This window comes from Myotis myotis, unplaced genomic scaffold, assembly GCF_014108235.1.
Source record: "Myotis myotis isolate mMyoMyo1 unplaced genomic scaffold, mMyoMyo1.p scaffold_m19_p_8, whole genome shotgun sequence".
Taxonomy (NCBI): Eukaryota; Metazoa; Chordata; class Mammalia; order Chiroptera; family Vespertilionidae; genus Myotis; species Myotis myotis.
In genome coordinates, this window is record NW_023416390.1 from 40,574,545 (window position 1) to 40,599,112 (window position 24,568).

General features: G+C 38.5%; 1 protein-coding gene across 2 annotated transcripts in view; it reads left to right on the top strand.

Annotated features, from left to right (window-relative positions):
• Positions 1-2,403: 2,403 nt before the first annotated feature.
• Positions 2,404-24,568, top strand: part of TTN (titin) — a 278,629-nt gene continuing 256,464 nt past the window's right edge. Inside the window, exons 1-13 of one of the 2 annotated variants that reach the window (XM_036318697.1) lie at positions 2,404-2,601; positions 4,763-4,866; positions 7,589-7,792; positions 9,539-9,826; positions 10,460-10,545; positions 10,637-10,881; positions 15,249-15,546; positions 15,899-16,051; positions 16,740-16,877; positions 18,587-18,712; positions 19,828-19,965; positions 20,568-20,705; positions 21,134-21,271. In XM_036318697.1, the coding sequence (XP_036174590.1) occupies positions 4,776-4,866; positions 7,589-7,792; positions 9,539-9,826; positions 10,460-10,545; positions 10,637-10,881; positions 15,249-15,546; positions 15,899-16,051; positions 16,740-16,877; positions 18,587-18,712; positions 19,828-19,965; positions 20,568-20,705; positions 21,134-21,271 (2,043 nt within the window). In that variant the 5' untranslated portion in view covers positions 2,404-2,601; positions 4,763-4,775. Of the gene's footprint in view, positions 2,602-4,762; positions 4,867-7,588; positions 7,793-9,538; positions 9,827-10,459; positions 10,546-10,636; positions 10,882-15,248; positions 15,547-15,898; positions 16,052-16,739; positions 16,878-18,586; positions 18,713-19,827; positions 19,966-20,567; positions 20,706-21,133; positions 21,272-24,568 lie in introns of those variants that run through there. The other variant, XM_036318696.1, reaches the window with a different exon arrangement.

Sequence of the window (24,568 nt, forward strand, 5' to 3'; positions counted from 1 at the left end):
AATAAGTGATGACAGACTCCAGAGCCATCATTTAGCACAGTGTTCAATACTGAGCATGCACTTAATAGTCATTGAATTGCCTTGACTGTGATGCTCAAACAGAGAATCACTTCATGCATTCCACAACTAAGTAGGCATTATATTTGAATTATCAGCTGCTTGGGATTATCTATGGGACTCCTCCCACTGTTAGGATGATAAATTAAGATCTTACTGCATCAGCACATGCCCCAAATCTGAGTAGCATTTGGTTTCCATGGGGCTAGCTTACTATATTCCATCTATGATACATTGCATTTTAAACTAATGTTTACCATGATAGCACTTACTGTCCATTACTGTTTACTAATCCAATCATATGGCCTTTCCAAAGGCCATATTAGTTATTTACTAGCTGCCCCTTTCCTTTCCTTCCTTCCTTCCTTCCTTCCTTCCTTCCTTCCTTCCTTCCTTCCTTCCTTCCTTCTTCCTTCCTTCCTTCCTTCCTTCCTTCCTTCCTTCCTTCCTTCCTTCCTTCCTTCCTCCCTCCCTTCTTTGTCTTAGCTCTGAATGTCATATAAGGATGTAAATGCCAAAAGGCAAGCATCTTGACAATACTGAAAAGTCTAGAAATGTCTAAGAACAGTGAATAGACAAGCAGCATTGGAGGACAGACATTTGTTCTATCATCTTATATTGGTCTTGAGCTCTCCGTATTGCACCGGGTCACAATGACACAGCTTTAAGATTCTATTTGCTCGTTCCCTCTGGTTGCCATAAGAATGAAAGTAATTGACTTTGGTTCCAAGAACTGTAATAAGACATTAATATGCTTCTCATTAGGTCAAATGAATCTAAAAATATGCATACATATTCACACACACACACACACACACACACACACGCACAAACTTAAATAACTACCCTTTGATGAACACCCCAAATTCAAAAGATCACACAAAATTTCTAGTCTTGCTTTGTCTTATGACTCACAGGTTGCCTGTAACATGAGTCTCCAATTGGGAATTTAATTTCAAGATATATAATATGAAAATAGTTGTTTTTTAATAAAGCAATCAAATGGGATTATGGCAGATAGAACCTGGGGTGGGGATGATGGGGGATAATGCCACCAATGCAGATATGATTACTTAAGTAAAGAAGACAAATGTTTAAATAAATACATGATATCATCTTGTCTATATAATTGTACTACCTCAGTTGTCCAGTATATTTTAGTTCTGTTATGTGTTAATAAATTAATCATTATGACAATAATTAGAAAGTATGAAATATTCAGGAAGTTGAAAAATCTAGTGTATGACCAAGTTTTTCCACAATAGGGAATATTTTTATTACTGACATAAATAAATTGAACTTATATTTTAAAATTTTATTCAATTTTATTAAGAAAAATCTCTTTTCATTATCAAGATAAGTTTCTTCCCTTTTAGTGAAGTTTTACAAATTTTCCAGCTAAACTATTATAAAAAACTTTTAGTATGTTCTTTTGTATTTGAAATATCTCTTGCTTGAAATTGAATTCAGTCCTAAAATAGCAACTATATCATCTCCTAACCACTTTCTATTAGTAACAGCAAACTCCAGAGATTAGTGAAGCAGCCTTCATGTATGCAGAAAAAAACAAACACCCCGATGGATGATTTCAATGTAGGATTTGGCTATTCATTAAGAAGCAGTGCATGCATATTTGTAAATATTAGTGCCAGAAAAAAATGAAATCCACAAAAGTGAAGTCATTACACTCTATAGACTAAATCTAAGCAGAGTTCAGGTTTGTCCTCTTGGCATTAATTCTTGCAGGGCTGTGTAAACACTTAGCTCATTAACATTAGCATAACTCTCCCCAAAGTGCAAATGGGTTCTGGAGAACCTAGGAAGTACAAAGAAGCTCTCTTCAATGGTAAGGTTTACAGCCACTGAGTCTTCAAAGAAGGTGAAGTCTGATGCATGAGATAAAGTCCCTCATCTGGTGTCATGATTGACAGGTCCATTTGGTTGCTTTTATGGGAGTAGGGAACAGAAATGGGGCCTGACTCACAGGGCAGAGCCCTTGGGTTTGGGGCTCTTTTATGACTGCCCATAAGTCTTCTATTGTTACAAATCCTCCTCAGACCAGTGTTTTCAGATTTTAACATGGGCAACAAATGCTTCTCTGAGCCTCACCACAGTTCTTCTTTAAATACGGTTCCATTTCCTTGGTAAAGCCTCTTCTGAGGTGCTAAATTTAGCACTGCCAATCAGAAGGACAGGTGGTATGTGACAACCAAATAGGTCCCTCTCCCATCAGGCTCCCCGAGGAGAGCCAATCACCCACGGCCCTGCCCTGAGCATGTGGGGCTGTCAGCAGATCTGGCAAATATAAGGGCAGGGCCAGACCCTGGCTCTTGAGCAGTCGTGCATTCCCAGCCTCGCCTCGGGTGTAGGGATTGCATAGAAAAGCAAAACTACACAGTCACAACTGTGTAGTTTTGTTTTTAAGTTTAGAGGCTCACCGATTCATGTTGGAGATGGTCAAACAAACCAACTCTAGATAGGACGTCGTTTCAGAAGCAACCTTGGGCTTAGTCCCACTCTTTTTGGGCACTCTTGAGAAATCAGGTGAGCGGCATCTTTTCTTTTTTTAACCATAAAGCCCCTTTCTAATTGATTTCCAGTTCCCAGTTGTCTTTGTATGCTAATGCGTAGGTAGAGATGTTAATCTCATTACTCGGGGACTGGTGAGGATCCATGATTTGAATCTGCTTGTTAAATTCTGTTTTAAAACAGGTGAATGTTTTTTTTTTCTTTCGGACATTGAATGCTTTAGCGTTTCAGCAATCAATGATTCACATTGCATAAATGCACCTAATATTCTGAAAGTGTTAAAGTTGAGGTCCAAAACGGTGATAGAAATGTTTGCTTCTTTTATAGACTCTTTGTCTGTTGAAAATGTTCAAGGTTATATTACTCAGGGATAGAGTGAGACACCCAAGAATAGCTCTGATAAAATGCGAGTGGTATCAGCTACACCCTGATGGCTTTTTAAGGGAATCAACTGCTGAGCTATCAGTCCCAGGACAGTGACAGAACACTTGCCTGCTGTCAGTCAACTTGGGAGAGTTTATTTTGGGAGCCTGACATTTTAGACGCATACCTTCTGCCCTCATTAGACAAAGGCCTCTGAGGAGCAAGTGCTAAAGCAACAAACTTTACCTAGACAATAGGAATAAAAGACCCACTTAGGCCAGCTAGTTGCAATATAGTTAGAAATTTTGGGGGGAAAGTTATATAATTGTTTTCTGAACTACTCAGAATCTCATTATGTATTTTAATTCAACTCACTATCAAAGTATAGGATAGGAAATAAATGTTGATACTAAGAAGGGTAAGAAATAATGTTTTAGAGATTCTTTTTTCTAAGTAGACTTTGATTTCCCATCTTCCTGGAATTAAATTAGTAATTGCAAATGACTATAAACATATAAATAGTGTAAAATAATACAGCTCTTTTAAGAAGATGCACTAGTTTGTAAACAAGAAAAGTTAGACACAGAAAGTTATTCCCCCTCCCTAAAGGTCATATACTATAATAAAGAGTTATTGACAAAAGTTTCACAAAAAACTTTTGGATATTACCTGAATTTTTTAAATATAAATGTTACTGTCTCAGAGAACGCTTTAACTAAATAAAAAGTTACAATAAGGTACAGAATTATTACTGTAAAGATTATTGCTCCATAACCTTATAGTGAACAGAAAATATTATGGAAAAGAGTAATGAAGCAATTGACTACTGAGAATCTGCTTTTGTATCAGAATAATGGAACAGTCACATTAGATAATAAGGAATTTGTGCATCAGAAAATTCTTCAGTCTCTCTGAAACTCATAGGCAAAGTACTTTCTTCCACTTAACAAATACACTAACTGCAAATTTTGTACACATTTATTTTGAATATTTATATTATAAACACAGGTCTTTTCATCTACATTTCACACCAGCCTTCCATTTTATAAAGTGTGCACATTGTTCCGTATTTTTCTTTCAGATCTGTAATAATATTTGGCCTCCTCGCTTAAATTTAGGTTTTCCTGAATATTTATTTCAGCAGTAGCAACATTTATCGAGCAGTTACAGTATGAAGAAATATTAAGACATAGAAAACACTGTATACTTTCCACAAATGGTTTGCAATTTTGATGAGGCTTGCCAAAACTTTTCAAGTAAGAAAAAAAATGTCAAGGTTTAAATTATTAGTTTTGTTGATGATTTAAGTAATCATCAATTTATGTCAACTTCATAAATACATATACAGTGAATGAAAAAAATGGGAGGAAAGAAAATTTTTTGGACAATTGCCTCTCTTTTTTTGAACTGATGCAAAGATTCATTTCACACTTCCATACATCTCTTTTATTATTCTTCCCTACCCTCAACCCACCCACTCCACACTCTTACTCCAGCTTCCTTTTATCCTACTTTAACCCAGATTTCCCACCCTTGGTAAACCTGAATTTCCCTCTCTGACCTCTAGGGTACATTCCTTGCTCTGCATACCTAAATTTTTTTTTTCCATATCCCCTTACACTCCCTATTCTGTTAGGCTTTAAGTAAGCTCGGAGGCTGACTGTTCAAATTCAAGCCACAAAGGAGGAGGCCCATCAGGCCAGACCCACAGAATGAGCAACCTGTTTGAAAATGTGTATCTCTGTCATCTACAAAATAGCTCCAGAGCTGCCCTTCACTGTGACATTCTAATTTATTTGCTCTTCCTTTTCAGAGTGCCTGAGAAGATGGAAGCTCAAGCACCGACGTTTAAGCAGCCGTTACAAAGTGTTGTGGTACTGGAGGGTAGTACTGCAACCTTTGAGGCTCACATTAGTGGTAAGCTCACACCTTACCGCTTTCCTTCCTTTCCTTTGCCTCCTGCCCAATAAGTAAACTTTGCTGTAAGGACTCGATGTCAAATGTAGGCCTGCTTTCACTTTGTAAAACTGGTCCTACGCTATGGAAGGATTATTATAAGGCAGGATATACCATTCACAGAGTACTGATAATATCTTACATTATAATGGCTTGAAAGTGTTTTATTCGTATTTCTAATTTTACAAAGCAAAATAATTAGCATTGGATTAAAATTGCTGTCAGGATCCAGCTGTTAAGTAGGACCAGATTTGGTCATTCTATTTCTGGGTTCAGCTGCAGAGCCAGACTGGAAGGCAAGAACTCAGGCCCAATAGGGGCCAGCCACAAAGCCACTGGACCGGCAGCCTGGGCTGACCAGCCTGTGTGCCTGAGCCTGGTGGTTTTATGTGGAAAAATTACAATACAGCTGACTCTTCTCAGAACTTTCAGTGATGAGCTAACTCCTAATTATTTTATTTTTTTATTTTCAATCTTCATTGATTCTAGTGAATGAGAAGGTTATCCAATCATTTTGAAATGACAACAAAAAATAATACATGCCACTGTAGTGTATAGATTAAAGAGAGAAAAACAATGACCCTGGAATTTTATTTAAAAGAAAGTTCTCTGTTTTTTTTCCCCTTCATTTTCTTCATAGCTCAGTGTAGGAATAATATCATGAAATGCATGACTTATGAGAGCATCTTGGGAAAAAAATGGGGATAATCTACAAACTGTATTGTAAATAATTTCAAAATTATTTAATCAGCACTGCCTACTGCACTATCATAACCAGCCATATAAATCAAATGGATTAATTGAAAATCATGCTTGATGTACCTCCCTAAGTACATTGCCCCCCTTTTGTTTTTAATTTTATGGCTTATAATAAAGATATAAAATGAGATTGCCTTTTCCTTCCTCTTTCCTTTTGTTTTCTATCTTATGTGCCAATCTTATTCATAACTGAGTAACACTTAAATTTTACAGTGCACAAATATGTAATCACTCTTCATTTTCTATTGTATATGTATATATACACCAGTTCAATCCTTCTCATGCATGATAAACGCTGACAGACTTCCAACAATCCACTTATTTATCATGTGAGGCTCAGCAACTTCTGAACGGAGCAGAACACATATGGCTTCATTGGGAACTTTGCCTGGTAGTGAAGTAGTGGAATCTAGCTTCTTCATAGCTTCTTATTCCTTCACACTGTGCACTAATAAGTTCTTAGAAAAGTGCCACTGAATAGAGCGTCGGCCTGCGGACTGAAGGGTCCCAGGTTCGATTCCGGTCAAGGGCATGTACCTGGGTTGCGGGCATATCCCCAGTGGGGGATATGCGGGAGGCAGCTGATCGATGTTTCTCTCTCATCGATGTTTCTAACTCTCTATCTCTCTCCCTTCCTCTCTGTAAAAAATCAATAAAATATATTTAAAAAAAAAAAAGTGCCACTGAAAATACTTGATCCCCATGAATCAAAGAAACGATTCCCTTGCCTACAGTGGGAGGCTGGCTAATGTAAGGATAACAAAATACAGTGGGGCCTTGACTTACGAGTTTAATTCGTTCGGACACCGAGCTCGTTAAGGAGCTCATTAAGGAGCTCGTTAACTCAAATTACTCTGTCAACTCAATGCAAAAAATTGGCCAAGAGACAGCTGGTATCTCAAAAAACTCGTTAGTCGGGACACTCGTCAGTCAAGGCCCCACTGTAAACTTCCTCTTGGTTGTCCTCATCTCCTCACTGAAAGATGGGTCACTAGCCTTTGTGCTAATGCAAATAACCTGCCTCTGAATTTACCGCCTTGCCTGACAGCACAGGTGTAATCCACTTAAACCATCAGCCCGCCTGCGTGCCTTCTCAGCTCCACAGTTTGGGGCGTGGGAGAAAACCTGGCTTTTCTACCTGCACTCCAGCTCTCCGTGTTGTTCCGAAAGACTAGGTTTGGCCTCCTCTCTTGCTATGTGAGAACCTGTCACAAGGCAGAGCTTTCAGATCCCTTTGTTGCTTTTGCTCTTCACTTATTTTCAAAAAGGACAGTAGTCGCCTTTTATTTCAGAGTTTCCTTAGCTCGTCTCTTTTATAAACCCCTCTCATGATTTTTTTTTTCTGAAGGGTATTTTTTAAAACATATTTTTATTGATTTCAGAGAGGAAGGAAGAGGGAGAGAGAGAGAGAAACATCAATGATGAGGGAGAATGATGGATAGGCTCCATCCTGCACGGCCCCCACTGGGGATCGAGCCCACAACCTGGGCATTTGCCCTTGACCGGAATGGAACCTGGGACCCTTCGTCCACAGGCCGACGCTCTATCCACTGAGCCAAACCGGCTAGGGCCCCTCCCATGATTTTAATGGTGTCTTTAAAATGCGCCGGCAGGAGGGCAGGAGGTGGGCGTTCTCGTGCTCTGTGTGCCACCGAGCGCCAAGGACCTTGGAAAAGTCATTGCGCCTCTTTGGCCTCAGTTTCTTCCCCGTAAGACAAAGGCGCTGGCCTCCACATGAGCCACAGGCTTTCTTCATGGGCTGCAGGTTTACACTTTGCTCCTGCGGCTGCGGTTTCACCGTCACTAAGGAGCCCTGCACCCTGTGTAGCCTTTAGCGGTTAGCACACGGCAGTGCCCATGGCGGGACGCGCAGAGGACTTGGCGGTGCCCACCCCAACATGACGGTGAACTGTCTTCTCTCCAGGTTTCCCAGTTCCTGAGGTGAGCTGGTTTCGGGATGGCCAGGCAATTTCCACGTCCACGCTGCCCGGCGTGCAGATCTCCTTTAGCGATGGCCGCGCTAAACTGACGATCCCCGCCGTGACGAAAGCCAACAGTGGACGATTCTCCCTGAGAGCCACCAATGGATCTGGACAAGCGACTAGTACTGCTGAGCTTCTCGTGACAGGTACGCTGGGCGCGGTGCCTGTCCCCGGCCCCTGCACCCCAGAGGGCACCTTCGGGACATGGGTGCACGAAGAGCCACTGAGCGCAAGTACCAGCAGCTCCAGGCCTGAGAAGGGCCCGCTGGGGGCTGCATCGAGAGCAAAGTTGTTTGCCTTGTGGAATGTTCCTTTTCCTCTCAAAATACTGCACAAACGTGGCCGAGAATCAGTTCCTCTATGTCTGTGCACATACTATATCAGACACAAGTATATTAAGGAAAGGTTAAAATCATGTTTCTGAGCGAGTAGAAAGGCTTGGGGCCTTGTTTATAAGCCTGATAAAGAAATATGCACCTCTCCAGGAATTCACACTTTTAACAAGCACCTAGATCAGTGGTTCTCAATCTTGGCTGCACATTAGAATCACCTGGGAATCTTTTTAAAATCCTGATTTCTGGGCCTCATCCTCTGGAAATTCTGTTTCTTTGTTATGGGGTGGGGCCACAACATTAGTAACAAAGAAAGAGAATTTCCGGAGGATGAGGCCCAGAAATCAGGATTTTAAAAAGATTCCCAGGTGATTCTAATGTGCAGCCAAGGTTGAGAACCACTGACCTAGATGATTCTGATGCAAACGGTCCACAAACCACCCATTTAAGAAACTCTGTTCTGGGCTATAAAGTTTAATCATCTTCATTTATTTTTAATTTCTAAGACTATGACACAGTAAACACGCACAGAAAAAGGCCAGTGATTTTTTATTGTTCAGATGCATGACAGCGTCTCCAGAAAGTTGGTAACCAGTCCTCAGGGCCACGGTCCTTTTCGCCTTCATCCTTTCCTTCCTGATAAGACATTAATACCCAGAACATTGCATTACTTTACACATTACAAAACAGTATCTTTCATGAGCTGCATAATGTCATATGTGTTTACCCAATAAACTATGCCTGTAGCACTGTTCAAGTATAGGGCTATCACTGACTAAGCAGAAGGCGCACCAGGGAACATCAGGTGTGAGCGTGAACATATATCCAGAAAATTCAGAAATGGAAAATGCATAGGGTTGACAGCATCTTCTGTTGTTTATTATTCCATAACATATCGAAATTAATCCCATTAACTCTTCACGTTTATTTTATAAAAAATTTCTTTTGACATCATTAACAAAAAGAAATCTCCTTTCCATAGCATAAGTAACATTAAATCATTTTGTTATTTAGACGAACATTTTAAATGCAAGTAGATGTTTGGGTTATTTGAATAGTGATCAAGTTGGAGATGATTTAGGTTCATAAAAATTAAATTAAAATGTAATGATCCTGTAAGTCACAGGTACACCCTTCAAACCAACTATTGGAATTCATTTGAATGCAACTTACTGAAATATGAAAAGTTACCTTAACATGTTAATCTAGTGCTAGAGGTAAGGTTGGGAGGAAGTGCCAGAAAGATTCTGTAGAAATGTTATAAAAAGATTGAGGCTTTTTATTTCTAAAAAAATAAAATAAAATTTTTAAACATGATGGCCTAAAACTGCTAAACAAAACAAAGCAAATAAAATAAAATATGGTGGCAGGTGTGCCTTCTGTCATCTGCTGGCTCCATTCTTGCTGTCATCTGCTGGATGAGCTGGGTTCAAGGACAGTCAAGGATGTTTAGTTCAGCAAATCATTGCCTGGTTTTGGCATCAGAGCTGTGATTGTTTAAAAATAGCCCTTTGGGAGCACCTTGGCTGCAGTCCTGATTTTCTTCTCTTCCCCTTGCAGCAGAAACAGCGCCACCCAACTTTGTTCAACGACTGCAGAGCATGACAGTGAGACAAGGAAGCCAAGTGCGACTCCAAGTGAAAGTGACTGGAATCCCTACACCTGTGGTGAAGTTCTATCGGGATGGAGCCGAAATCCAGAGCTCCCTTGATTTTCAAATTTCACAAGAAGGCGACCTCTACAGCTTACTGATTGCGGAAGCGTACCCTGAAGACTCTGGGACCTATTCAGTAAATGCCACCAATAGCGTTGGAAGAGCTACTTCCACTGCTGAATTGCTGGTTCAAGGTACTTGCTGGAAGCTGAGGAACAGGGAGAAGGGGGAGGGATGCTTTAGGACAAAGTTGGGCCGAGGTCCATCTGCCTCCCCTCTCAGGTCTGGCAATGCTATGAGCTGAAATCAAAGCTAGCTTTTCAATACCCTTGAAAAGTCTTTGAGATTCTCAGCAGGAGCTCAGAATGACTGAAGCAATCTGTAGTTATTAACCCCAGTAGAAGTCTTTTAGTTGTCATCTACAATTTCAAGTTACTGGCAAATAATGAAAAAGAATTTTTAAATGGCTCTAAGTCCTTTCTCCCTCTCTCTCCCCCTCTCTCTCTCTCTCTCTCTCTCTCTCTCTCTCTCTCTCTCTCCCTCTCTCTTTCTCTAATTCTTTATTGTTTAAAGTATTACATATGTCTCATTTTTTCCCCCATTGACCTCTCCCCGGCCCATCCCACCCCCTAACTATTCTAAGTAAATTCTTATCTAATAATGAACATTTTTCTATTTTTAAACATAATTGATGTTCATACAAAATCTACAGTTTTCTTCATTTTCCTCTATTGGGACATCTAGAAAACCTTCCTGACTTTGTAGTCAGAACTAACAAAATGAGACATGGTGCCCCCTCCTAAATATTTATCTTTCGCTCCCTACAGGTGAAGAAGTAGTACCCGCTAAAAAGACAAAGACAATTATTTCGACTGCTCAGATTTCAGAAACAAGACAAACCCGAATAGAAAAGGTATTTTTCTATAAGGTCAGGGTGCAAGCCTTTCAGACTGTGTTTTCACCAGCTTCCTTCTCATCATGGGCGTTGTTTTTGTCTTTTGCAGAAGATCGAAGCCCACTTTGATGCCAGATCAATTGCAACAGTTGAGATGGTCATAGATGGTGCCACCGGGCAACAGCTGCCACATAAAACACCTCCCAGGATACCTCCTAAGCCAAAGTCGAGGTCTCCCACCCCACCATCCATTCCTGCTAAAGCACAGTTGGCTCGACAGCAGTCCCCATCGCCAATAAGACACTCCCCTTCCCCGGTCAGACATGTGCGGGCACCAACCCCATCTCCTGTCAGGTAAAACCATTTAAAAGCGATCAGGTCACTATGTATTTTTGAATTAGGTTTCACCCAATTAGAAGAAAAATAGAAAGAAGCAATAAAAAAAATGTGGCATGTTTAGCCCTGGCTGGTGTGGTGCAGTTGGTTAAGCATCATCCCCTGCACCTGAAGGTCGCCAGTCAGGCACATGCCCAGGTTGCTGCTCTATCCCCAGTAGGGGGTGTGCAGGAGGCAGCCAACCAGTTTCTCTCTCACATTGATGTTTCTCTCTCTCTCTCTGTCCCTCTCAGTTCCTCTCTCTCCAAAATCAATAAAACATATGTTTTTTAAATGTAGTATGTAATCATGGAGGTAAACAGAAAGGGTACTAAATATGATTTTCACAAATCCCTACTGTCTATAGGTAAATTGGAGAACTTTTTAAGCTGTAATTCCAAATTCTTATATATATACCATTTAACAAACATCTGCTTTGTGGGGACGAAAAAAAAGCACAGCGAAGTGAGAACAGCACAGAATTGGTTGGACGCTCAATGTTGAATCAACCTGATCACTCTACCAATGTGATTTAGGAAATATTTTTAATAATTAAATAGTCTGTGTTAGACATTTGATTGGCATGCTATGTACATTATCTCATTAAATATTTGAAGCAACCTCTAAGAATTTTTACCCCTAATTTTATAGATAGATGACTGAAGCTAGAGAACTTAAATAATTTGCTTAAGGTTTCGGTCATGTCATTTGTAACTTAAAGAGAATCACAATAAGGATGATCTCAAGGTATGTTGTGAGGATTTGAGATAATTAGGTGAAGGTAGATTGTAAATAGAAAATAATTATACAAATGTTCTTATGCTTTGATAACTAAAACCTTGTAAATATTTTGCATATGCTTAAGTTATTTTATCTAAAAAATAAAATGGTTTCTAGATTTAGTTAATATGGCGGTATTTTAGAAAGTGAGCATGTGTCAGGGCTCAAAAATTATATAATTTAGTATAAAGTGTAGACAGCAGATTAAAAACTTTGGAATTTGGCTTAACATGCTGAGATTTTTAATATGATGAACTAAAAATTGTGCAAAGTTTGGAGGAAACAAAAAAGTGTTTCTTGATCAATTTGAATGAATGTTTTAAATGTAGAGAAAGTTTCCATGCAAGAACAATTGTAAAAGAAGTATCATAAGCAGATAATTGACCTAAAAATAGTCAAACTTACTGTGAGGTTTCTGTAATCAAAAACAGTATGCTACTGGTAAGTAAATAGAAAATACACCAGCGGAGCAGAACAGAGTCCAGAAATAGATTCAGATATTCAGGAAACTCAATTTTCAATCCAAGTGACCTTTCAGTTCAGCAGGGAAAGGATATTTTACTTGATAAAGAATAAAGGCCTGATTAGTTGCCCTTTTGGAAGAAAACAAATATTAACCTCTGCCTCACACCATTTATAAAATAAATCTCAGCTTGACTAAAGAGCTAAATTAAAAAATAAAAACCAAAACAATGAGAAGAAAGGCCTTTAAAGGCTTTTGTGAAGGAGAGCCTTTAAAAATATATCTACAGATTCAACAATCTAACAATAAAATTTATGTATGGCCAAAGCAAGGTCATGGCTAAGCCAAACAGGCATTTGTGAATACATTTTAAAGTTTAAAATGTTTAAAAGTGTTAAAACAGATAGACAATGTCTGCAATGTGAACGTACAAGCCTAGAAGCAGTACATAACTTGCATAACTGTGCATGCTGAGGCTGGGTAAAACCCCATAAAGAAGCAAAATGCAAACAGTAGATGTGGGGAAAATGTTTGCGACACTTAGGACAAAGAACTAATGTACCAAGTGTATTAAAAAAAACTTGTACAAATTAATTTTAAAAGGAAAAAGAAGCAACACAAATGAAAAAAAATGACAGAAGACAAGCATTTCACACAAGAGGCAATTTAAATGTCCAATAAATATATGAACAAAATTCTAGATATTTTCCAGTGTTTATTATAAAGACATTGGCAAACACTAATATGAAGCCTTGAACAAAAAGCTCAGTTTAAAAAAAAAAAAATCATACCTAGTTAACAAATAGAAAAAGTGTTCTGTCCCAGGCTTAACTCCAGGTTTGCACAACATGAACTCAGAGGACAGGCCACATGTGATTTGGGGACATAGAACGACCTCACCATATTTTAGATCTAAGCCTAAGGGTCACTGAGAATCACAGAGCTTCCCTGATTCCATGGAGCACTTTGAGTTCTGAAAGTTCATTAATAACAATCCCAGCTACTTAGCCCCCATAATTTGCTTTAGAATAATTAAGAAATAAAAATATCAGTTTTTATAGAGAAAATAATGATTATCCAAGATAGATTGCTTCCTAAAACATATTTCATTGAATAAGGTGCACTGTATCTAGCTGTGACCAGGTGATTATTTTTTATTGTAAGAGCAGAAATAGCACTTTCCTATAATGACTCCACTTACTTAGATTTTCACAGTTATGGGCTTACCTGCAACCTACTGCTAAGCACTCACATCATGCTAATCATGTCTTTCACTCTTTTGAATTAAACCCAATTTCCTGGGTACAGCAAGAACAAGGCACAGGTTGAAACTAAGAGGTACACGTCATTCTGCTTTTCTTCAATTAGTGTAGACCCAAGTGATTTTAAACCAGTCTTCGTTATATTTCTAAGGCAGTCACTTTCAAAATAGAGACACGTTCCCCTAGATCTCCCTTTAGTTGATTGCAACTTTGTTTATAAAATGTAAATTGGTTTCAACCAAAAAAAAAAAAAAAAAAAAAAAAAGCCTTCTTCAAGAAAGTGATTGACATTTCTTCATTAAATTGGTTAATATTGTAATGTTCTGTTAAGTTACTCTGTAATTTAGAGTGGGTATCAACTGTACCTTCAGCCTTAATTAGAATAATTGTTTCGCTCATTATCAGTAAAAGTTGCCAGAATATTTTTTTAAATTAAATTTATTGGGGTGACATTGGTCACTATGAACACATGAGTTTCAGGTGTGGGCTTCTATGTTACAAGATCTGTATTGCACCTTGAGCCCACCACCCAAAGTCAAATCTTCTCCCGTTACCATATATTTGGACCCTCGTCTCCTCCCACCTCTAGAATACTTTTATAAACATTTTCCCATATGAAGTTCAATGCAATGATGAGGCAATACTACCACCTAGAGGGGAAAGTGAATACACCTTACTGAGTAAGAATTAAATCATGAAAACTTCATATTAAAATAGTTAACTAACCAACCCCTAGAAGTGTTGACATCGATCAGAAACCGCCCCTTTTTTGTCTATAAATGCCAGGATTTAGCACCCAGATTCTTCAACGAATGCTATTGCACTTTGGACAGACACAAAAAGTAATGCAAACTATTTTGGAAGAAGCCACTTTATCAATTTAATAAAAGAAAAATCATAGAATCCTTGGGTTTCAAATTAGCCAGTTGCCACCGTAACTACAAGGATATTTAAAAGAAGTCCAGAGCACAATACAATGAGGCCGAGGGCAGCAAATACAGAGACAATTTAAAAGAGCAAGCCGCACACTTTGACTAGAGCAGCAATTTCCAAAGCGCATCGCACAGCCTACACCCCAGAAAGTTCTGAAAAAGCACCTCCTACCAGAAGATTTACAAGGCAGAAGGGCATGGTGCAGGCTGTGGGAAGTGCCACAGGAAAGTACAAAAGGTCTAACTTGTTTAGCCTAGCTTCCCTGAAACACCTTTGCTTTTGCTTAGCTCAAAATAAATGTGACACTTGAATGATGGCTGAGAAGTACTATAAATCCAGGATAATTTCCCACCTCATTCTGTTATAGTTTAAAATTGCTCTAGCTTTCTTCCATATCCTCTCTTGGGTGATGTTTGCATCTTCATCCTGGTTTGTTATTGTAACTTTTTATATAAGGTGTATTAATGCATTTGACTGCAGAAACATTTCTTTGTTCAACATGCACTGTGTTGCTCCCCCCCCCCCCCCCCCCCCCCCCCCGAGTCAGGAGTACCGAGAAACTGAGAGTTGTGAGTGCCATATTCACCAGGGCCTTTCTTTGGCTGTAGTTCAAGGAAGCACCTTCTGCTGTTGTCACTTATTAAAATGTGAGAGAGTGAAGCTGGGCACAAAACTCTTTAGCTTCGAATTAAATCTGGTTCTCAAGTTACAGCAAGAGTAAGGCTTGGGAGACTTAAGACAGATTACATTCAAGGACATTATTTGCCTCGGACTAGATGACGGAGGCACACAGTTTTATACTCTGCATTAAATTAAACATGTCCACGTTTTCCTGACATTATTCAAATATAATGAGCAGGGAGGAGCTCCTTGTCTTGAGTGTTTTACTTCTGCCGCTTGGTTCTCAGGTCCGTGTCCCCGGCCGGGAGGATCTCCGCGCCCATCTCCACGTCCCCCATCAGATCTGTGAAGTCCCCATCACCCGTGCGTAAGACTCAGACACCGGCCATGGGCCAAGGCCCCGAGGTGCCTCCCCCGTGGAAGCAAGAGGGCTACGTGGCCTCGTCGGAGTCTGAGATGAGAGAAACGATGGTGACCAGTGCTACTCAGATCCGGACAGAGGAGAGATGGGAGGGGAGATACGGGGTCCAGGAGCAAACCACCATCAGCGGAGCTGCGGGCGCTGCCGCTGCTGCAGCTAAAGAGGTACCCTGGGAGCCGTCTTGCTTCCTTTCGCGTTTTCGTTTCTCCAACCAGAATCCCGCCAGGAAAGTCACATCTGTGTAGATCGTGCATAGGAACATAAAAATATATAGAAACTGAAGACCAAATTTGGCTCTTGCTTTGTAAAGGTATTTTTAATTGGGACAAAGGCTCACATCTGTGAGGTTGACATAAAACAGATTTTTAACAACCTACATCCTGTTTCTCTTGGCAATGAGAAGGGCTTACGCACACGTGCATTTTATTCTAGGTAGCTCAGTTTCCAGGACACTTTTGTGTTTTCTGCGGGGCATATCATTTTAAAAAGTAACATGCTTGGTCACTTCCAATCCAGGTGAAACAAGAAACTGACAAAAGTGCAGCTGTTGCGACTGTCGTTGCTGCGGTTGACATGGCCAGAGTGCGAGAACCAGGCATCAGCGCTGTAGAGCAGACTGCTCCGAGGACAACCACGACTGCTGTGCACATCCCACCTGCTCAAGATCAGGTAAGCAATCGCCCGGCCAGACTGGGCGTGGCTTTGCTGGCAGAGATCTGGGATGAGTCAATGCCCAACTCTCCCTGAGAGTAACACTGAGCCCAACGTGGCCCCGACTTTCAGGACTTGCTTAGCAAAAGGTTGTCTGAGATACCGAAGGTGTGCAAGATATAAAACCCACAACTACCTGGTCTTTGTCCCGCAGGTAGGCCGTCAAGAGTTAATTATCAGAAAGTCAACACGGAGGTCAGACAAGTATTCTAAGTATCACTGTGCTCCTGGGGCAAGGTGGGCACAGGGTGGCCTGGAATGTCAGCTAAACAAGGCAGGTGGGGATGCGCCCATTCAGTCGGCGGTACCAGGCCAGTCAATCAGGAGTCCAGATGCTCCAAGAGCCAGGCATGGAAACCATTATTTCAGGGCAGACATTCCTTTTCTCTAAGCTTCCCCCAAAGACCTTTGCTTTTACTTTCCTCAAAATAAACGTGACACTTGATTCATGGCTGAAAAGTGTTATAAATCCAGGATAATTTCCTACCTCATTTTTGAATAGATTTTCTGCGATCATTTAAAATCGCACTGGCTTTCCTCCTTATCCTCTCCTGCATGACGTTTAGCTCTTGATCCTGATTTATTGTTTTAACGTTTTATACAAGGTGTATGAGAGTATGTTCCCTTCTCTCCCCTATGAAATCAGATGAGAAAGGAAGCAGAGACGTCTGCTGTAACTAAGGCAGTAATGGCTGCCGACAAAGCCAAGGAACAAGAATTAAAATCAAGAACCAGAGAAATAATTACGACAAAACAAGAGCAGGTGCACGTAACTCACGAACAGGTGAGAATGGTTTTTGATGTAAAATTATTGTTGTTATTACCTGTGTCAACACACATAATAATGTCTACTGTGGAGGGTGGTGTTTCTTGGGCAACCTGGTTGTTATCACACTAATAAAATCCCCTTGTATCTGTGTATTCCTGGGTACTGTATGTCACCAAATGCTCCCCTCATGCAGACAAAAGGATCTCTGTGAACACACACTGGAAGTAGGAACAGGGGGTTTGAGGATACACTAACTCAGTGGTTCTCAACCTTGGCTGCACATTAGAATCACCTGGGAATCTTTTTAAAATCCTGATTTCTGGGGCCTCATCCTCCGGAAATTCTGTTTCTTTGTTATGGGGTGGGGCCACAACATTAGTAACAAAGAAACAGAATTTCCAGAGGATGAGGCCCAGAAATCAGGATTTTAAAAAGATTCCCAGGTGATTCTAATGTGCAGCCAAGATTGAGAACCACTGCACTAACTACATATGCGACTGAGGGAGGTGAAACCAGGAAGAAGAAAAGTAGGAACAGGGAAATATGGAAAAGAACAGTGAACACACATTACTTTGGAAATAAGTTAATATCTGCTCCCTTACTCTTTAGGAGAACATTTGAATGTAGATTTGAAGTGAGATGAACAGCATGGCCTCATGGGTCAAATGGCCAGAAAAAAGTAAAAAAGACAGGACCATGATTGGAGGCATCCAGGGACAGATGAGATAAGGCCAACTGGTAGGGCTATTGGCCCGTGGAGCCAATTGTCAGCTAGGTGGTTTGAGAAAATGAATTTTTAAGTTTATTTTAACCTCAAGATACTGAATTTAAGTGATGATGTCCGAGACTGGCAAAGAGACAATTGGGGAAAACCGTCCCTTACCCCAACCCCAATACACACGCCTTCAGCATCCAGAGCCAACATGGCATCCTTGAGGGGATTAAGAATTTGGAAAATTGCCGGAACCGGTTTGGCTCAGTGGATAGAGCGCCGGCCTGCGGACTGAAAGGTCCCAGGTTCGATTCCAGTCAAGGGCATGTACCTGGGTTGCGGGCACATCCCCAGTGGGGAGTGTGCAGGAGGCAGCTGATCGATGTTTCTCTCTCATCGATGTTTCTAACTCTCTATCTCTCTCCCTTCCTCTCTGTAAAAATCAATAAAATATATTTTAAAAAAAAAAGAATTTGGAAAACATTTTGCAAAACTTTTCTCCCCATAATGTCTCAATTAAAAAAAAAAATCTAGATATTTAAAACCATTGTAGTATTTAGGAAAATTTTCAAGGCGAAAATATTGTACAAATGCAGATTGTACATTGTTCACACTTGATTTCCCATATATAAAATAACAGGGTCACACAACTTTACTTGTAAAGCCCTCACTCTGTTATCTTATGCTCTAAGATCATCTTTAGATGAAAGGAGTAGTATGGAATAATATGGCCGTGTATCCATTTATAAAAACTGGAAGTCTTTTCAAAGAAAGCAAACAGTGTTGAATCCAACTTTTTTTTTTTCTCTAAGCAGTATAACTATGGTTCAGACAGAAAAAGAGTATGGTCATATTAATGAAAATGAGATGATTTATTTAATTTAGTAGTATCTCCAGAAAAATGATTTCACTTCTCTTTTCAAATTCCTATTTTGTTATATTTAATAAAAATTATGTCACTTCCATTAGAGATCAGGAGACAATAAGGTTTTGTTTTTATTATTGATTTCAGATAAGAAAAGAAACTGAAAAAGCATTTGTACCAAAAGTAGTAATTTCCACAACAACAGCCAAAGAACAAGAAACTAGAATTTCTGGAGAAATTACTACAAAACAAGAACAAATAACTCAAGAAACAGTAAGTATGATTTTCTAAATACCTGGAGTTCATTGACAAATACATTTCAGTCAACTACATGAACTCTATAACCAAAACCTCTAAAAGAAGGTGTCTTTTGTGTGTATTTTCTTTTTGTCCATTTCTCTATGTCTAGTATTGAAACTCTTTCAAGATGGGAATTCTGTTCTCATTGCATAGTTTTCCACTCAATTGATCTTGTTTGGGGAGATTATTTATTAGAACATTTTGGGACACATCTACAGCATTTCTAGAGCGTCCTTAGAAGATAGCTATCACCCCAGATCAGTTACCCAGTTGTACACTCGGTTTTTTCATGCGCAGCCTGATCCCTCAGTCACTTTGATTATAACACAAAAACTTCATAGTTGTAGGACACATGCTTGTACACACACACACACACACACACACACACACACCAGTCATGAACACTCCAACTGAATATCACAAGAAAGTGAGCAAATGCTGGACATCAAGACCAGTGCTGCTTCAAGAAAGAGCTCTCACCATGGACTGATTACCAGTGACCTAGAAGTATTTTGTCTCTGCTTTTGTGTCATTCTACCATGTGGCAACAACCTCCTTAAAGTGCCAGAAAAGAGGCATCTACTGTGAATTCTTTCATGTTCTGGGGATTGCCTGGGCTCACCTTTCTTGATCTCAAGCTCTTTGCTGATCCCAGAACTACTTTTTTGAAAAAAGTCCAGCTGAGAACCTTTTTAATGTGTTTTAATACTTAAAAGGCTGGCTACCAGCTGTGGGATTGCTTTCTCTCTCCTTATATATATAGAACCTGAGGGACTTTGAATGCTTGTGACTGGCAGGTTCAGCTGCCTATAGTTTTCCTGGCATTTGCCATGGGCCGCTCACTGCAGTCCATAACATGTCAGCCCTTCTCAAAGACCAGATCTTTTCAGTAACAGGACAGTTTGCTAGAGGGCAAGTAGGAAATAAAGGAGCCCATTCCTCAGAAAAACAAAAGTCTGTGTTTTAAATACAAGTGAGGACCTTTGAAATGGAAACTTGATATTTTCTGCCCCGAATTGTTGCAAGCTATCTTGCCGTTTCTTTAGCGCCTTTCGAAACTCAAATCTTTATTTTACTCTGAAAATCAGATAAGACAGACAGCTGAGACAACCGCTGCATCCATGGTGGTACTTGCCACTGCAAAGGCCACAAAACTAGAAACAGTTTTGGCAGCTCAAGAAGAAATTGCCACACAGCAAGATCAAATGCATGTAACTCATGAAAAGGTGATGACTTCCTGCCTGTGTTAAATTCACTCTTGTATCATCTTTTGCAAGCCACCTGCATTTTCATCATGGATCGTAATCACCACTTTTTCACCTTGTCGTTGTCTTATAACTCAAGTAGAAAAACTTCACAATCTCTGTGCCATCTATCTAGCATTCACTGCCACTTTTCATTCCTAACCTTCACACTTTCTTTGGATTGTTACTAACATGATATTATAATTCACTTTAATATCTTCCCATTGAAGTAGACTACACGTTTGTTGATAACATGCAAAAGTATGTGTTATTCATGGATGAGTCTGCTGAAATTTTCCATAGATTATAATAAGAATAATGTGAGAAAGAGAAATGAATCCCTTATTCTTTTGTTGCTAATCACATTTTTTTTCTTTTAGACTGAACTCTTTTGTTGTTAATATTTTTATCAATAATGCAGTTTGAATGATCAAAGCACCTCAAATGATGTATTTAAGTATGATTAAAATGTCCTTGACTAGGAAGAAATTTTGCTTCCTTTCTCAGTTTTGACTTCAGTTTCTATTATTAGAGGATGTATGAAATTTAATGACCATTTTCTCATTTTTTTATCATATGACCAGATAAGGAAAGAAACTAGGAAAACAGTGGTACCTAAAGTTATAGTTGCCACACCCAAAGTCAAAGAACAAGATTTAGTGTCAAGAAGTAGAGAAGGCATCACTACCAAAAGAGAGCAAATTCAAATAACTCAGGAAAAGGTGAATATAGATATTTGGAACGGGAAAGGTTTATCTTTAGACTGATTTCTAGTAAATAATAACTATGATGTGATATTAATTATTAATCTTTATTTTCCTTTTTGGATCCCAAATTAAAAATGAAATAGTAACTGTGTGATGGCTTACCATTAATTTTATTTGCACATTTGATTTTCATCTATCTGTAACATTTACAATTCATTTTATTCACCACTATTCTTTGCATGAAGAAGCAATATATAGAGTCACCTGGAGTGTTTTTATAGTTAATATTTCTAAATTTTGTGATTCCCACTCAGTGCGTGCAAATATTGCCAAGTGAAAGCTAACTTCTCTTAACCCTGAATAACTAGGAGGGGTGGACGGGTCATACCATGTGTGTCTGAACTTCTGTACAATTTAAACCTTGATTTTACTGTAATAATCAGATGAGAAAGGAAGCTGAGAAAACCGCCTTGTCTACAATAGCAGTTGCTACTGCTAAAGCCAAAGAACAAGAAACAATACTGAGAACTAGAGAAGGAATGGCTACTAGACAAGAACAAATCCAAGTTACTCATGGAAAGGTGACTATTCCAAGTGTGAAATCCCCTATTATAATACATTAATATCAAATCTCAGAATTTCTTATGTATGAGACACTATTAACCTAATTTATTTTTAGATGATTAAACTATTAGAAACTAAAAGGCCAAATTATTTATTATTGTTAATATTACTACATTATTATTTTCCCACTGATCTCTTCACTATTATTTTCCATTTTTTATTATTAACATCTAGAAATTCTCCAGAAGTTGATGATTGAAATTGCATGCAGGCTAATTTTAATATACTCCATGAACATAAAACCATATATATATATGTGTATATATATATATATATATATATATATATATATATATACACACACACACACACACACACACATATATATGTGTGTGTATTATACACACATATATATGATGAATATATATATGATGATGAATATATATATGCTGAATCTTACTGGCTGTCAAGAAGATGTATGTTTTGAAGGAGTCATAAATTCAATATATTACTTTGTAGAGTGTGGACTTATTTCAGAAAATTACCCGTCGTTTTCTTCATGTGAAACATTATCTTTTTTCCCTCTGTAAATATCAGCTGAGAAAATGATAGTGCCTGCTGTAGTAGTTCCCACTAAAGCTAAATAAGATGTAATATTAAAATCTAGAGAAGAAATTATCCAACCAGAATAAATGCACATAAGCCATGAAAATGTTATTTGTAGCTATGAAATTTCTGTGAATTAACTTAGTTCCCATGACTCATTTACTCCACATGAGCTATTTACTTAATTTTATTCTTTATTGTTAATACAGTGTTTAGAAATCAGCAACTAAAGTTTTTCAATTTCTTTAGCATCATGGTTGATGCTATCTGTATTTCCCTCAGTTTTGTTTTCTATCTCTACATATTTGGTGTGTTTTTTTTTCTAAAACGTAACTTAAAATTAGCTTTTTAAACATTTATCCGAGACTAATATTATATGCCATATCAGCCTTTCAGAAGCCTCATAGATGATAGAAATTCCAATAGGTAACATACTTCATGAGTGACGATATTTGAATTTTTGTTATTTCTGAGTCACATAAATTTGACTATCTTACTTTTGTTGTTAAAAATTAGCTAATAATGGAAGCTGAAAAAGTGTCTAGACCCAAAGTAATTATTACCACTGCAAAACCTACTGAACCAGCCACATTGCCAAGGACTAGAGAAGGATTTGCTACTAAGCAAGAACAAATACATCTTTTTCGTGAAGAGATGAAAACTGATGCTGTGGAGGTGAAAAGCATTGTTTCATCCCATTTCATCATCAGCTCTCATAACCTTTCATCTGTCATGAGTCATTGTGGTCCTGGTGTTCCATTTAATCACTTAACTGATAAACAAAACATTAGAGATGAGATCCAGTGCAGTTCCTCCAGTGGAACAGTTAGCCTTTCCATTTGTGAAAAGCCAGATTAAATAACACTTCTCTTTGTGTCTCCTAAATTAATTCTCACTGTTTAACTGGTATGATTTGGCGTCTTTGGTTCAATGAGGGATGTTAGGATCCACTAAGAAATAAAATCAGCTACAAGCATAGAGTATGCATTTTTAGTTGTCCACCAATGGCATATGTATAAGGACTTGGTGTACATTAACTCTAGAAAAAAATACGTAGGTGCTTCCCTAATTTAAGATATAATACTATAATTAAGATTCCTTTTATATGTGTGTAAGTTTTATAACAAGATCTGTATATTTCAGTTGGCAAAAGATCATTTCTTTGAGTCTACTTTCTCATTTTTAAAACTAAAACGCAACCTGATCACTTTGTAGATTGGTTGAAAGGTTCAAATGAGATATAATGTAAATGCAATCACTCTATGAGCAAAGTTATAGATATAAGATAATATAAACATTATATATTATCTGTTGAAGATGTTAACATTTCAAACATCTGCAAAATCAAGGTCAACTAATGGCCTGTAAGGTTCAAAGAAAAAGAAATAAGCAGATGAACAGACTTCACCTAAATCTCACATATATTTTACAGTTTCTTCTAAAATGCAATCTAAATTGAAGATAGTATTTGTAATTCTTCAAGGCAGGTTAACTAGAGTGTATCTTCCTAGGAGGAAGCACTAGATAAAGCACTAGATCACAAACAGCTCAATTCCATCTCAAAGAAACCCTCATTTTTATCTTAACTGGCTCAGATAACAATTGTAACAGTTATACAGGTAGCATACTTGGAAAACATTTCAGATGCGATCTAGATTCTATTCACAGCAGTAGAAAAGAAAACTGGCCATGAATAAAATATTCCAGCATTACTTCGAAAGAGCACTGATGGACATGGCAATATGATTTTTACAATATGCTTTTTCCAAGTTTTGCATAGAATCCATCTTTAAAAGAGAAACCCCTGTCCTGACCGGTGTGGCTTAGTTGGTTGAGCATCTTCCCCTACACCAAAAAGTTGCCAGTTCAATTCCTGGTTAGGACACTTGCCTGGGTTGCCAGGCTGGATCCCCAATAGGGGGCATGCAAGAGGCAGCTGATCAACATTTTGCTATCACATTGATGTTTTTCTCTCTCTCCCTCTCCCTTGCTCTCTCTTTAAAATTCAATACAAAAATCTTTTAAAAAAAGAGAAACTCCTTTGCAAACTGTGTTCCCATTTATGTTAATCACATCCATGGAAATGAGAAAACATCATTTGTTTCCTTCTTCCTGTTAATTCCCAGAAATAATGAAAGTAAATTAAACTTCTATAGGAAAATTTGTTCTCTTGAATACAAATATAACACTTTTTCATGTTTATCACAATATCTTTGTGTGTTTTAAGAGAGGTATTTTCTTATAGATTAAAAAATTCTCATCCCTGCAGAATCATAAGTAAATTAATGTGCTTCTCTGTGTGTTTGTGAGCTTTCATGTTATCTCAGATCTGCATGCACTGTACAACTTTGCAGCAACTGATTTCTCTGGGTGGCATTGGAGTACACTTTTGTCATCACTGTCATTGTGTCAACAACACAAGACTAAATGGTTGAGAAGATAACAAAAAGAATCAATGAAGATAACCAGTCCCAAAGTTCTGATTTCTCAAGGACTAATTGACTGCCTCAGACATAATGCTTGACAAACTCAAAATCTTCTTACTATTTTATGTACATGTTGTGTTGTCCTATGTTGTGTGTGATATAATGTCTAGTCTAAATAAGCAGTTGCATACAGTGTATATCTAACTAGATGTCCATACATTATAACAATCAGTGAATACTAAGTTCTTAAGTGCATTTATGAGTTATATTTCTAGAGACATT